General features: G+C 36.6%; 1 protein-coding gene across 2 annotated transcripts; it reads right to left on the bottom strand.

Moving 5' to 3' along the window:
- Window positions 1–402: 402 nt before the first annotated feature.
- Window positions 403–13,833, bottom strand: LOC131028937 (probable inactive dual specificity protein phosphatase-like At4g18593). Of its 2 annotated transcripts, none has more exons than XM_057959313.2 (3): window positions 13,704–13,833; window positions 887–1,241; window positions 403–767 (listed from the first exon to the last, which is right to left on the bottom strand). In XM_057959313.2, exons 2-3 carry the CDS (start codon window positions 1,116–1,118, stop codon window positions 613–615), a joined length of 387 nt encoding a protein of 128 aa, XP_057815296.1. In that variant the 5' UTR covers window positions 1,119–1,241; window positions 13,704–13,833; the 3' UTR covers window positions 403–612. The 2 variants fall into 2 exon arrangements, with proteins under 2 accessions (XP_057815296.1, XP_057815295.1); XM_057959312.2 differs by having other exon boundaries at window positions 13,599–13,751.
- Window positions 13,834–14,976: the final 1,143 nt, after the last annotated feature.

Raw genomic sequence — 14,976 nt, 5'->3', positions numbered from 1 at the left:
ATGAAAAGGAAAGGAAAAAACATTTTGATGAACAAAGAATTTCACAATATACGAACATGATAAATTATATATTTGCAAAGACAATATCCAAATCAAGTAATATTGTTGTTTTCTAGGACTTAGCAAACATGCCAAATACAGACAAGGGGACTTTTCTCATGTCCTTAGCTGTGTTTGAACTTCACCGTAAATGATAGGACATAATTTAAAGAATTGGTATGCTGCCATGCAAAACAGTCCGCAATCTGTTTATCCCACTAGGAATTGGAGATCTGAGTTAAATCAGTGAGGAATATGACTTCAAAAGATTAGACTGGTCACATACCTTACTATTGCATGACATGCATACAGTAATAACACAAACTTGTTCATCTAAAATAACAGAACATTTCAAGCAGATAGTGCACAGCAGAAAAATGAGCTTTTTCCTACATGTTTCATGATTTTAAGCACTTGTGATCTTATAACCACAGAGATATACGTCCAAGCAACTTTACAACAGCCTTAGTCATGCAGTATAGCTTTTTTTTCAGTTTAATCTGATACACGGCTAAATTTCAGGATTTTAAGCTATATAACAAATGCATATATCAAAGTATGCACACAAAATAACTAGACTGTACAAGCATCCAATCGGCTCTTATGTAACTGAAAAGCAGGGTTTACCCAAGTTCCACAGCTACACTGCATGCCTGCCCAATTGAAATAGCCTAAACGGGCATTACAACCCTTACACGTAAGTTTGCCTTCAATAGCTCCTTCTTGGACTGTTCAAACATAATCAACATTTTACAACTCAAACATAACCATCAAAGATAAAAAATGGCTACATGCCAGAAACTTACAGAATGTATTCATCAAGGTCTAGCAGCTCAAGAATAAATACCTGCTTCCATCCATTGCATTGGTTCAACAAACACTGATGAGCACCCTGGTTTACTCTCTACATTGGTCAAATCTCTAGCGCTCCTGTTTTTCCCCTTGAAGCACTTTTCTCCTTCCCCTGGGATATGAGAAACTTCATTTTTCTGAGATGCTACAATTCTTCTACACTTCTTGCAACGATGTAATATACTTGCCTTCTGTTCTACCTCCAGTTGGGGCTCATCTACTTCCATGGCAACAAGCGAACTATATGCAGAAACTTCTAGCTGTCAACTTTACCTTACCTATAAATTACTTCTCCAATACAATGCACACGGAGTTTATTTTCTTTATGTCTCTTGGTGCATAGGTGTTTCCTGTAATCAAGAGGTACAAATGACAAATGTGTTTGAGAATGTGGCATGACACAAAGTAACAGAATGGTCTAAGGACATTGATTAAGAAGACTACAGTTACACTGTGTTTGGAACAACCACTAGTCTTGGCATTAAAAATGGATCAAAGCAAGGAATCAAGACCCATAAAATGATCATGGCAACAAAGAATGATTACATAATCTAAAGGTGGTCACACTCTTGTCAATATCTCATAGAATACATAGCACAGCAAGCTGATTTTGAAAAATATCGAAAACAAATGTACTTGTATCCTTGAAGCATTTTTATACAACACAATACATCCAACCTTTACAAATTCAGCCTGTTGGCCTTATTTAACCCGATAGCTTAACCAGCTGTCTAGATTCTTTACCAGTGTTTCAAAAAAATAATGAAACATTGAGCTAACACAGGTGTATCAGTTAGTATTTGTTATGGCAGGCATAGGACCCAGTACGAAATATGAATAGACCAATGAAATTAAAAATCATGTCTATCAAATGATGACACAAACCAAGATCAGCATGACATTCCAACCCATAATTAGTTTTATTATAACTATGAATAATTTGCCAAAATGTATACTATAATAACTGAAGTTGATTGATTAATCTTCTGTTTCTAAGTATTTTGATAATGAATTTTTCATTACATAGAGCTGAATTGTTGACAGAATTGTGGAAATGAAGAAACTCAAAACACAATGAACAATATGCATAATAAGATGACTACAGACAACACATCAGAAGGAACACAAGGCTTACCCTCGGGAGGCATGCTCGTTGTCCCTTTTTGGGGCCCACAACCTGTTTCAAATGGATAGGGTGTTGCCCCATTTTTATTTTACATTAAAAAAATATTATATACTGTTTATAATTTCTTTTATCATTTATAATTAATTTTATTTAATGTAATTATTAGACTTGTTAATATTCATTATATATTATATAAATTTGCATACCCATACCATTTTCCATTTAGTTTTGTGCCCACTTTAGGAGCATCTTAAATTCTTAATACAGGTACATAAATATCAATAAATGATGCAATCTTGTGTGAAGTTAGGTTCATTCCCATAAGCCTTTATCTATTCCCATACACACACATTCCCACATAATCTATATTGTGCAAGGTCAAATCCAGATGCAGAGTACAAATCCACAGCTGGAGACTTGATCCCAGAATGCACAAATTCAGTGCAGGTTTTAAGGCACTTACAGAATAGAGAGATCACATTTTCTGGGTAGGAGCTGTCGAGTTTCAAAATCTTCAATAAAGGCAAGCATTCTTTGGTTGTTAAGCTACGTACTCGTACTCATTACATTTACTTTTCATAGCTTAGCATTTAATTTAAATACATAGCCCACAACTGTCAGTTATTAATCCAGGTTAATTTGTCCTGATGTGTAAGCTTTTTATTGGATTAGCCTAGATCACACTTAAGTTTATATTCATTTACATTTTTGGTGAACTTGATCAATCCTCCACAGCCTAGTTTTCTTTCTAAGGTTTCACACTACAGTAAGGTTTTAAGATCTGTGTCTTTCTGATTATACATCTTACATTCAGATTTGATCTTCCTTTTACATCCTCGTGCTTCATCAATCCATCTTCTTTTATGGTTTGGCGCATATTTACCTATCTTGTCTTTCATCTACCCTATCCACCCTTGCATTTGCTTTAGGGTTTACATTTTACATCTATTTCAGATCTAACATAGGACTGATTTTCTGATCTACAACAATTTGTACCTCATTTCCATATCATTCTTGTTAGGGTCTCAAATCTTATCACATACTATTGTGAAATCTAATTGTATCCTTCAATAGGCCATTGCTTTCAATTTTTCAAATCATGGATTCCCATGGTCATCTATCCTTGGCATTTATTACTGCTTAGCTTACTTATTATGACACATTTATACAATTTGCAACATGTGATCCATTCTTCCTTGGTTCATTTATGACATTCTACCACACAAATGGGATGGATTTGTCAATGGAAGTGTTATATCACCACATATGCTCATTTTTATTTGTTTAGGGATTGGATCGTCACTTTCCCTTCTCTATTACAAACTCTTTCTTCACTCTTTAATGATAATCATACGTTACATACTTCCTCCATGGAAGTGCATGCTTCATTCCAATGGCACACTACCTTTGAGCATATTTCTTTCACATGATTCACTTCATGTGGTTGGGATTAGGTGTCATACACCTTGCAAAGCCTAATGCTCAATTTATTTATTAATTTGTATTATTTAATGTGCCCCACAAAAAAGGGCATCACACTTGAGGTGGCACTCCATGCCACATGTTTGTTGTATTATGATGTGTAAGAGTATCTAATGACATGTAAGATGTGTCGTAGCATCTATGCAATTGTAAAATATGTTAAGACTCAAACCTACAATGTCAACTTTTTCTCAAGTCCCTTCCCTTTTTTTGTCCTCACCCTATTTTGCACACCATTAATAACCAGTATGAGAAATTTTTGTGTGGATCCTTCATTATGAAAATTGTCTAAGTATTGTCTTCTATCATTCCACACATGCCTATAATGTGTTGTAGTTGCTAAAATCCCAAAATATGTCCAAGCATTTAGGTTGTAGGTTGAAGTGCTTAAGTCTATGCAAATTGTCGGAGTTTCCCTGCCACACATCTTTTTGCCCAACTTCACTTTCCTTTGTTCTTGTTGAGATAACAAACTTCCCCTTCCCTGTGCAAGCAATTAAGCATTGTAGGGCACCCATCTTTTTTGTGGACTGTTATTCCATTAATTGCCTTGACTGTAATAACCCTAGGGTTTTTTAATTTTCCTTAATCAATTATAATTCGCTGATCACACACTCAGTCTAAATAAAGAATGCAATAACAATGATGTTTACTTCATTTTAGCAGTGAACCCCAAAATTGAGAATTAAGCATACAGCTGTAACAGATTTAAATATTTAAACAGTTCAGATAAGAAATAAATTTGCAATTTAGGAACCTGGTATAAAGCGGGGTTGATTTCACTTTTTCTTTTCGAGGGAATCCAATTTCTAAGTAACCAAGCCCATTAACAAGCCTCTGAATGCTCTTTTACTCTTGGGATCTGACTTGTAGATAATGTGTTAAGGCAAAACTGAGGGAGATGACTGCCTTAGGGTTCTGCAGATGCCTCCATGTTGATACTCACCCTTGATCTTGTGGCTTGAAACCCTCAAGTAGGTTTGCAACAGAATTCTCTGCACTAGATCTATGAATGATTTGCCTAGGGTTTGTTGCGTTCTGCCTAAGACTGCTGTATAGATTGTTATTATTCTATTGCCCTAAGATTGCTCTTGAATTGTCAACTATTGCAACAAAAAGACCCTAGAGTGACCAACCAGACTGTTGCAAGATGCTTCCAGCTCTGCCGTTGGGGTGACTTTGCCTCTGTAAACTGCTCACAAGGCACTGAAAATGGTGAATGACCTGCCCAGCAACCTAGATCTGATCATCAAGGGGAGCCAATGTATGGGCTGCCCTGTTAGATTCAGATGATCTTCTTTTGATAACAGCACCCACCCAAAAAAAAGGAAAATAACTCAGATGTGGGTTCAGTTGCAAGCCTGATATGGAATTTGCTCAGATAGACACAACAATGGCAGGGTTTTAGTCCTACCAATTGTCACTGACTTGCGGGTTTCATCCCAAGCAGTGCAAAATTGGGAATTGCTCCAGAAAATTCACCAAAAGTGAGAAGCCCAAAATGAAATAGCAGCACTACCTAAATACCTGTTTGAAATTAGGTCCTAGGGCCCAAATATTGGAGCCCAAATTTAAATTAAGCATTTTATTTTATTTTATTTATTACTATTTTATAATTTCATATTATATCTAGAATTTAATAATACCACTCCAATCAAGCAGAGGGGATGTGACATTGACCTTATATTGGAAGATCTTGGTAAATTTCCTTGGATTAAACCCATGTCAATCACAGTTACAAAATCTGCAAATTTATATATAAGCATGCTTGGGTCTTCAACTTAAGGAAAAAACATGCAAAGGAGGATTTGGTTCATCTTAATGCAACCCATTTTGCAACCAATATTATCACATTGAATATTTCCTTCAATCTAAGGCTGCTCTAAAATGTATATTTGTTAGTGAGAATAGTCCCAATCTTCATGCTTATGGGCCAATGGTGAGCAATGATTTTAGCTTTTGACAAAGGAGATTGTGAATGTAAGTTCTTATTTGGATACTCTTTTGCCTGCTTTACTAGTTTTATGTTCTTTATACATGTTTATCTTCTTTCCTTGAATCTTGTACTTATTTAAAAACAATTTAGTAGGTCATGTTGTCACTTGAAATTGCACCCTTAACCTAATTCAGTGTTTCAAAGACACATTGGGAAGGATCTCTCAAGTGTGAGACCATGCTAACTTCAGATCAAACCTCCAAAGAAGGCTGGTTCCTTTCTAAGCCTAAGTGCAAATGTTGATCGAACTCTACAAAAAATAAAATTAATACCAATTCCTACTCTAACAATTCATATGAGAAAAGGGAAAAGGAAAGCAACTGAAAGGGAAAGGTGGTGATGCTTTAAGACTTAATTGAGTTCTATCTCGCCTTAAAAGCACAAGACAATCTTCAGAACTAACAATGGATCACACAACTTCTATTAGAGCACTGTTAAAAATTAAAATGTGAAGCGAGGGGTGAGATGTCTACAATCAGCTTGAAACAAGCATAAAAGAGACTAATACCCACATAATACAACTCAAACTTAGACGATACACAGTATAATAACTATAGGAGGCGGCAAAATATCAGTCCATTATTGATTACAAGGCTTAAGCATACATTTACTTCAAAGAATAACAAATCTATTGTAGAGAAGTTTTTCTTTTCTACTCTATTTGTTGGAACTTAGAATTGTCTTGAGAAATGAGGACTACTGGATCCTTAATATCCCTAGAAGAAAGCACCAAAACTATAATAAGTTTCGTGATCCACCACGGGTACACTACAAAGAGCATGCGCATGACCCAGCCGTCATTTTTATCAACGCTCTAAGCAAAAATGTGTCCCCTCAAGGCTTGCAGACATCTAGAAACATGGAAAGGACATCCCACCATACCTTTGAGCATTGATGGCTCATGGAGTTGAGTGCAAGGACCAGAAAATCATCCGAAAGTTGAAATAGCAGCCTGATGATGCCATTTCAATCATCAAGCTTTGCAGTAATTGTTGTATGATTGAGTATCTTTTTTCTTCTTTGAATCTGTGACAATCTTCATAAGAATGATTTATGGGTGCCAAACGGATCTGATCTGGTAGTTGGAAAGCATTACAAATACATTAATGGCATTTCAAGATCTTGGGGGTAGGTTGGAGTGGGTGAATGGAAGTCATGCTTAAATTTGGCACTTAGCATATAAAATTCATTAGGTTTCCCCTGTTGCTTGCTATGTTGAAGTTTTTTGGCCTTTCACAAACTATGTCAACATTTAGAACTTGCCCCCTTTTCAATCTTCTTTCTTCCTCCCTTTCTCTTTCTTTTGTTGACTTGGCGAACCATATTGCACTTTTGTACTTTTGGAAAACTTAAGAACCACATCAACCTTTTAGCAAGTTTGCAAACCTATTGCCGACATTTGAACTCGTTTCTTACCTCTTTGTCACACTTTCACAAACTTCACAAACTCGTGAACTGTGCGACATTGCAAATTGGCAACTTTTCTACCTTTGTTGCACTTTCGCAAAGTTCACAAACTTGCAAACTTTGCGACATCACAAACTTGGCAAATTTTCTTTGTTCCTTTGTTAAGGTTTCGAGAAGTTTGGGAGTTCGCAAACTTCCTAACTTTTGCAACTTCAACATAAAAGGAAAACACTAGTGCTCCTCAGGAACGTGTGCCCTGCCTTGGTACCCCTGCTTCCTACAAGGGGTGTTTCAAGGACTCTAGGAAACATCTCCTCCCCATTCCCTTTTTAGGAAACATTTCCAAAACATTTAACTTCAAGTGATGTCAGGAGATGGCTAGCCATCCCTGAGATGGCTAGAGGATATCTAGGCATCCCCTAACCATCGTGAGGATGGCTAGCCATCCTCTATGGCCCAGCAAAGTTTGGCATGCTTTAAAAACAAAACACACACCTTTTTTAAATTTTTATAAGATATGATCTAGCAATAGAAGACAAAATTTTATTAAGAGATTCTTGGAATAGTTAGTAATTGCACAATTTCATACACATCTACATTGTAGTAAAATCTATACCTAAGGGAGAAAGGGTTTCAAATTATTTTGTGGATCCTTGTACTACAATTTAGCATTTGTTTTGGGAATATTTTGAGAGGACAGCCACTTATTTGAAAATCTCAAAAGCTCTCCCATCAAGCCTCTTTTGTGGAAATAATAATCACATATAACTGGGCCACATTCAATTTGGGTATCAAATTATATTGGGAGATATTTCTCTATAACATTGTTTCTCAGTCAACTCTCTTGTTGTGTTTGTGTTTCCACTTTTTGCATGCATGTCATCTAGAATTTACATATAGTTTTGCTTTTCATTCTACAAATTAAATCTAGTTTCTACTATGCTTGAGAATGTCCATACTTCCGCTTAGGTACAGAGGTTGGAATGCAAACAAAGGTTGAGGAGTTGGACTCTTTGGCATCAAATTGCTTACTGTGTTTCCATTGCTCTTATTTTTATATATGTATTATTTATACCTTACAATCTTTTACCATATGTGTGACTCAATTTCTTGAGGAAATCAATCATTCACGTTTGTGTACTAGTGTGTGCTTCAATTTTTGCATTCATGTTTCCTAGGCCAGTTACAATTTCAACTGAATTTCTATATCTTTTATGTTTTGCTCAAAGCCCCAATAGCACAGGCTAGGAGTATGCTGGTAAGTGTAAACTGATCAGATTGGAGACTTTTCTATTGCATATGATTTTAAGTTATATATCCCTTTCAATAAATTTATTTTTATTTTGTGCATATTTTGAGAACACTGTATTCCGTTGAAACACTTCAAGTCAATTCTCATGAAAAATATCAATTCAAGTCTAATGTTATGCATTAAGCTTCTATAATGTCTATGATGAATGCTTTATCAATGTTATGATATGAGTATTTAAGATTTCTCTCTAATTTTTAAAATTTCCCTATTTTTTAATAGTCGTCCCATGTTGTCCCCTAAAAAGGGCCAAAAAGTACCCTCATACCAGAAACATGTCCCACTGTCCCCTGTGGTCCTTGTCCCCAAAAGTTTGGGGTGCATAGGAAAACACTTAATCGATTTTGGATTTTGACAATGTAGATGATTGACTGAAGTATAAGGGGAAAACAACACAACAGAAAGAGACATCCTTTGAACATAAGGGGTCATTTAAGATATCTCAGATCAGTTATAACTTATAAACAATGGGCCAAATGAGGCATGAAATGACAACAAGTCACAATGCTTTGACTTAGCCTCCTTCATGTTGTTGATGGGGAGAAGCCAATGATGGGCTATGTATGAGGACATAGACAGGCAAGGAGGTCATTTGAGCCATCTCTAGTGGAGCTAACAGTTGATACCATCTTCTATCAAAAATCTTTCATCAACTATGACACCATCAACTTCATAATATGTTACACACGGCAAGTTATTTCTTGAATTGGCATTCCAATTCTACTTCAATTTCAAGGCCAATAAGAAGGCTTTGGGTGAGCTCTACACAATCATAGAGTGGATGTTAGCAATTTCTCTTATTAGACCAACAACAATCTCTAAGATCAAGATGTACAAACTTGCATGAGGGGACATCTAAGCAACTTAGATGACATTGTAACATAGTAAAGTCACTTAATGTTGTGTTTCTAGATTTCTTGCTCTAACGTTGAGCAATGGTCTTGAGGTTTTTTTCACTTTTTTCTCAATTCAAATACATGGTAGGAGAGGTTTGCAGCTAAGGCGACCAACCTCAAAAGAATTGGCAAACATGTTTAGAGCCAATTATATAATACTTCAAGATGTAAACACAATTGAAATATGTGTGAACATGTACACTACAAGAACCGCAATAGATTGGCGTCACAAAGGTTGAATGACCTTGTCTATGTTAGTTACAACCTTTTCTTTTGTCATAAGAATTGGCGGGTGTTTCAACACATTCACTCGAAGAAGTGTGATAAATTGAAAATGCAAACCTTGAAGGACCTTGTATATGTTTAGCACAAACTTTGACTCGATCACAAGTAAATTTTAGGATTAGATTTATCTCCCATTGCAATGAGGTTGATCCACTATCAAGTAGGATCATTGCATCTGAAGATCATTTGTTTACTAAGCTTACTATGTGTGGGTTGATTAGGTTGAAATTATGATAGAGGTAGAAGAAGTGGCAAAAGAAAAGAGAGCATGAGTCTATCCCTTAGATGTCATTGATATACACATAGGTATCATAGCTACAACAACACCAAGGGCCTGTTTAAGATGTGAGTGCAATAGACACAATAGATTTAGTGATGCTAGGCCTCGTGATATAGGCTCCTCTATCATACTCCATGACAACATTGTTAGACACAATGCACTACTGAGAGGGGGGTGAATCAGTGGTTCTCAAACTTTTCCCTTTAACTACCCTTATGTGAGTATATCGATTAACAGATCTAACTGAATGCAGACTTACCGGTTAGTGAGAAGACTATACACAAATGCATTCACACAAGAGGGACATCACATAACACCAGCATATACGAGGGAAACCCAAGATGGAAAAAACCTTGGTGAGAAATGCTGTTGGAGACTGCTGCTCCAATCCAGCCTCACAATGAATCTCTAATTACAATATTTAGGGCACCAACCCAAGGAGCTACAACCCCTGAACTGAGCTCCAACTTAGTGAATACAAAACATAATCATTTGCAAGTAAATAGCCTTGTTACAAATGGATTTTGTAACACTTCTGCAAATCTCTCTGCTCGATCTCTTGTCCAGTTCACTGCCGGTTCTCTCTCTCTCTCACCTTCTCAATGCTGCAACCTTATCGGTTCAGCCTCTTCTCCTTCTCTACTGGTTCTCTCTCTGTCTTTGCCGGTACTCTCTACTGATTGTCTTTTCTCTCAACTAATCTGCTGCTCTCCATCGGTTCCTTCTTTCCTACTCTGCACTCTTCTGCAACTCTTCTCTACCGATTTGGTCACCACCGGTATACTTCTCTCACAGACTCACTTGCAAACTACCGGTTCCTCACCATTGCCAGTTGATCCTCTCAACCTGATTCTCACTCTCACACACTCAGTCTCTTTTTGAATACTCGTTGAGTACTTGACTGATTTGCTCTTACATGCAGAAGCAACACTCCCCTTTTGCAACAACCTTCAATGATTTTGGCTTACTTATTTATAACTTGGTTTTCCCGCCAAAAGCCAATTCAAATCTCAGGCGATTAGGGTTTCCTCATCAACCTCGAGGCAAACCACATCCAATTAGATCTTATCCGATCTGATCTCCCAGACAGCTATCTGCACATCACCGCCATTAACGTGCCTTCAAAAACACGTTTGCTACGTTTAGCAAACACGGACAGTCAGTCGGCGAGACACAAGATCAATCACCATTAATGGTTCGCAGATTTCATCATCAACTTTATTCTACATCTGGTCACTCTGCATCGATCGATGCATCTCATCGTTCATCTCTATTTGACCTTCCTTGAGCCGCACACCTCTGCAACGCCTCTGCAACACATCCCATGATTTACGGGGTTTACCATTAATATCGACCAACTTTGCAACAACCTCGTCAGTGCACACTCCATCTACCGTTGCATGCAAGTCCGCCACCTTGACTCCACGTGGCACCTTTGTTGACCAACTACCAGCTTGGACCTTTGTGTCGGTTCAAACAAGATCACCGACCAAACACTTAACCGGTTCTTCTTTTTTGCCGATTCACTAACCCTGCCAGTATCTCACACTTTACCGGTTAACCTTTATGTCTACTCTTTGCTGAACTACTGGTGGAACACCTTAACCAGTGGCCAGACATGTCTATCCATAGCATGCTCATTCTCATCAGGTAGAAACACATCTCTTAGCCTCTTTGCTTCCTTACTGGTTCTCATGCTTACCGGTTGCCATCCTGATGACACCATGTCATCAACCTTCAGTGGTTTCCATCTAAAGCATCTACTTGCCGATTTCATTCTCTATTTTCAGCTGCTCCACTTTGCCTTCTTCATCATCACACTGAATATCTTCTCAGCCGGTTTGTCAAGTTGACAAACTCATCAATTCTTTACTCTTCCTTTTTTGTTCTGGTGGCATAACATGCCTTCTATGTCGGTCCAGTGCATATCCCTGATTTCATGCACTTGAGGCATCCCTTTGATTCATCGGTAGATCCGGTGTCAGCCTTCAAACATTTGCCTTTACCTCTTCTTCCTTATCTCATAGAACTATGATGCATATTATGCATAATAGGAGATAAGTTCCACTTACCGGTGGAATGATTCCTTGTCATCTGCATCCAGCAATGCACTCATGTGGCTTCCCTCTTTGTGCAACATATCTTCAAACAGGCACATGTGATCTGGTGTGGGCACATTCACTATCAGTCATCTCTTCACATGGTGACTGCATCTCTATCCGGCGGGAGTCCTATTGTCCTGCATCCACACAGCATATCAGTGACCTGTTCATTCTTCTCCTCCGGTGTTGATGTGATTTAGGTAACATTTTGCCTCTTCATCACAAACAACATCCAAGCATCCTGCTCATTGTCAACACTTCACTTAACAGTTGACATACTCTCCTTACCGATGATACACTGTACCGGTAACTTGTCCATTTCATCCACACAAGTCAGACACTAACTTGTGTACCGGTGACTCCAGTGGTCATTCATCTGAATGACATACTGTCCCTTACATTACCAGTATTCTGCAACACAAGGTGATATCAAAGATATCTCATCCTGTACTCCTCCATGACAATGTTGCACAAACAACTCTTATACCGGTAGTCATCCTATGTCGGTTGACATCAATGACAACACAATGCCAACAATTTGTACCTTCTGTATTTTATGCCAAGTTATATCCTAACCCATGATTTTTGTACACTGGAAACACAATAAATACTTTTATATTTAAAAATCTTATGTCATTCAATTCAAATCTACTTTGTACTTATTTGTTAAATGTATACTTGTGTATGCAACGAGAGTCGTGTGTAATTAACTAGCTTATTTGTTTTTTAAGTTAGTTTTAAACAAAGTGCATAGAAACCATGTATTTCCTTGAAAATCTCTAATATCATATCTTTTTCAGATTGCCAACTTTGAGTCAGCCAAAAATCAGCCGACCGAGTCTGTATAGAGTTTGAGTCCAGTAAATATGTTCCTAATAGAGTGCTAAATAAGATTGTATTTCATAAATTAGTATAAAAATATATTTCTATGGCAAAGAAGGTAGGATCCATGGCCATTTTTCAATTCCCAACAAATCTCAGTAATAATCAAGAGGCCAGGTCTTTGTTTTTGCTTTAGTTCCCCTTTGATCTGGTGTGGCTTAGGGCTCAACATCGAAGTTCAAACATTGACTGCCAAGTAATTCTCCAACAGTGGTTAGAACTTGTCGCCGGTGGCCAAGCAATACTTAAGACACAGCGATTGACCCTAACAGTAGGAGGAATCGCTCCAGCCCTTAAAAAGTTGGATGCTCAATAGTCTTGCCTCTTCATACCCAGCAAGAGGGTTTTCCCTAGCTGATTAGACCTTGGCTCAAGCCCAATCACCTTCAAAGGCTTTTTGATACATGACCAATTTATTCTCACAAAATACACCATTCTTAGAATTGACAAAGACAGACCAAAACGAAAGTACACATAAACATACAAGCTTTGCACCACCTCTAACCTGTGCCAAGCTACTAAAATAAATCTCAGTCCTATAATTGTCTTTTGCGTTTAAAAGCAAAGCCAATAAAGGATACCAATTTGCAGACAGAAATAACGATCACCCAAAAACAGAAATGAGGGCTTCCCCTCATACAAGCAGAACTTGGTTTTGTACTATTGCTCTAAGACCAGAACATATAATGGCATCAACCCATTACAAAATAAAATTTAGGACTATTTGCAGTGACATCCTATGAGAGTTGTTTGGCATTCTATAAGAAAAAATTGCATTAACGACCTTTGAGCTTTGTTTTTTTTGCAGAAAATTAAGTAGATCACCATAATTGTAATACAGACAACTCAGTTCCGATAACTGTAAATTTTTTCACAATGCAAACAAAATTGAAAAGATTATTATAGAGAGAGAGAGATCCTGTGTGCGAATTTATTAGGTACCTTAAAACAAAGGAAAACCCCGATGAAGGCTAAACTCTCAGTAACTAGCTTACACCATGAAGAGTTAAAAAAAATACCGATAGTTGTAAAGCTTATAGAGAAAACCTGTTTAGTAGGCTTAAAATGAAAGCAATGGATAATCTCTTTTATTCTTCATAACCAGGTTATTTCGTTAAAAATAAAAATAAAGACAAGTGCCTAGTGAATCTAAAAATTCGTTTGGCTTGTAAAAAACGATGAGATTTTCTAAAGTTTATATTATGTTGTTTTTTTATCGTTTTAAATAGTTAAATTTCTGATATGATGATTAGGCCACGGTTAATTTGGACGCATCTATTCTATTCTGGGTTCAAAATGGCAGTACGGATTGACTAACACGCGTGTTAGTCGCGCGTTTTACACCATCAATTTTGCAATATACGGCTGCGATTGACTAACACGTTGCTATCATGATGTACGAAAGGGCTCCAAAACGGACCTTTCGTACAACATGATAGCGACGTGTTAGTCAATCACAGCCATTTATTGTAAAATCGACGGTGTAAAACGCGCGACTAACACGCGTGTTAGTCAATCCGTACTGTCGTTTTGGAGCCAGAATAGATGCAACCTGATGATTAGTGCATGGCAAATTTTTTATTCTTAAATTATTTTTTATTAAAAACAATGTAAATGTTTTAGAAACCAATCAAATAATACAAATATTAAATATTTTTTCTTTCATGTCCCTAAGAGTAACATGGATATATGAATGGCATGGGATTGAAAAGTTAATGTCACCCATTCTCATTTCAATCTTAAAATATAAAATGTTGTTAGATTTAAATGCTTCATTTTATCTATCTTTAATAAATTTGTGCTACTATAATATATGAGTGGATTAAATGTATAAATGACATAGAGTATCATTGTATAAACTGTATATGTAACGTATACGTATGTGTATATGTATATGTGTATGTTGCACATATTAAATACTAGTGGAGTCTACTCCATGAATGAAAAGAAATAGCATAAGAAAACTATAAAACTTTTTTTTTGAGATGTAGATTTTTCAGTTTTGTTTACATTTGTGCATAGTTTCTGGCGTTGACTATGTGAGTTTTTTTATTTATAATTATATACATTTTTAAAAAGTGACATTTATTCCATGTATTACATAACTTTTTTATAAAAATAAATAAAATTATAATTTTATACATACATTGGAAAAACAAATATCGAGTGGGTAGATATTTATCATAACTTCTTGTTGCATGTTTTAATTTTTAGCAATTATAATTCATACATAGGTTTATTCCATAATGCATAACTTTTGTTGTATATGTCCAAATTAACTTGTTTTTTGGTTAAAAAACAAGAACATCAATATCTAGTG

The sequence above is a fragment of the Cryptomeria japonica genome, chromosome 7, assembly GCF_030272615.1.
Source record: "Cryptomeria japonica chromosome 7, Sugi_1.0, whole genome shotgun sequence".
Taxonomy (NCBI): domain Eukaryota; kingdom Viridiplantae; phylum Streptophyta; class Pinopsida; order Cupressales; family Cupressaceae; genus Cryptomeria; species Cryptomeria japonica.
This window is presented reverse-complemented; position numbering and strand designations above follow the sequence as displayed.

Excerpts from the sequence above, each read along its gene's own strand:
- LOC131028937 (XM_057959313.2), bottom strand. The coding sequence starts at position 1,118 with ATGGAAGTAGATGAGCCCCAACTGGAGGTAGAACAGAAGGCAAGTATA. Across the intron at positions 768-886 it reads AATGCAATGGATGGAAGCAG|TCCAAGAAGGAGCTATTGAA; the intron begins GTATTTATTCTT and ends ATGTTTGAACAG.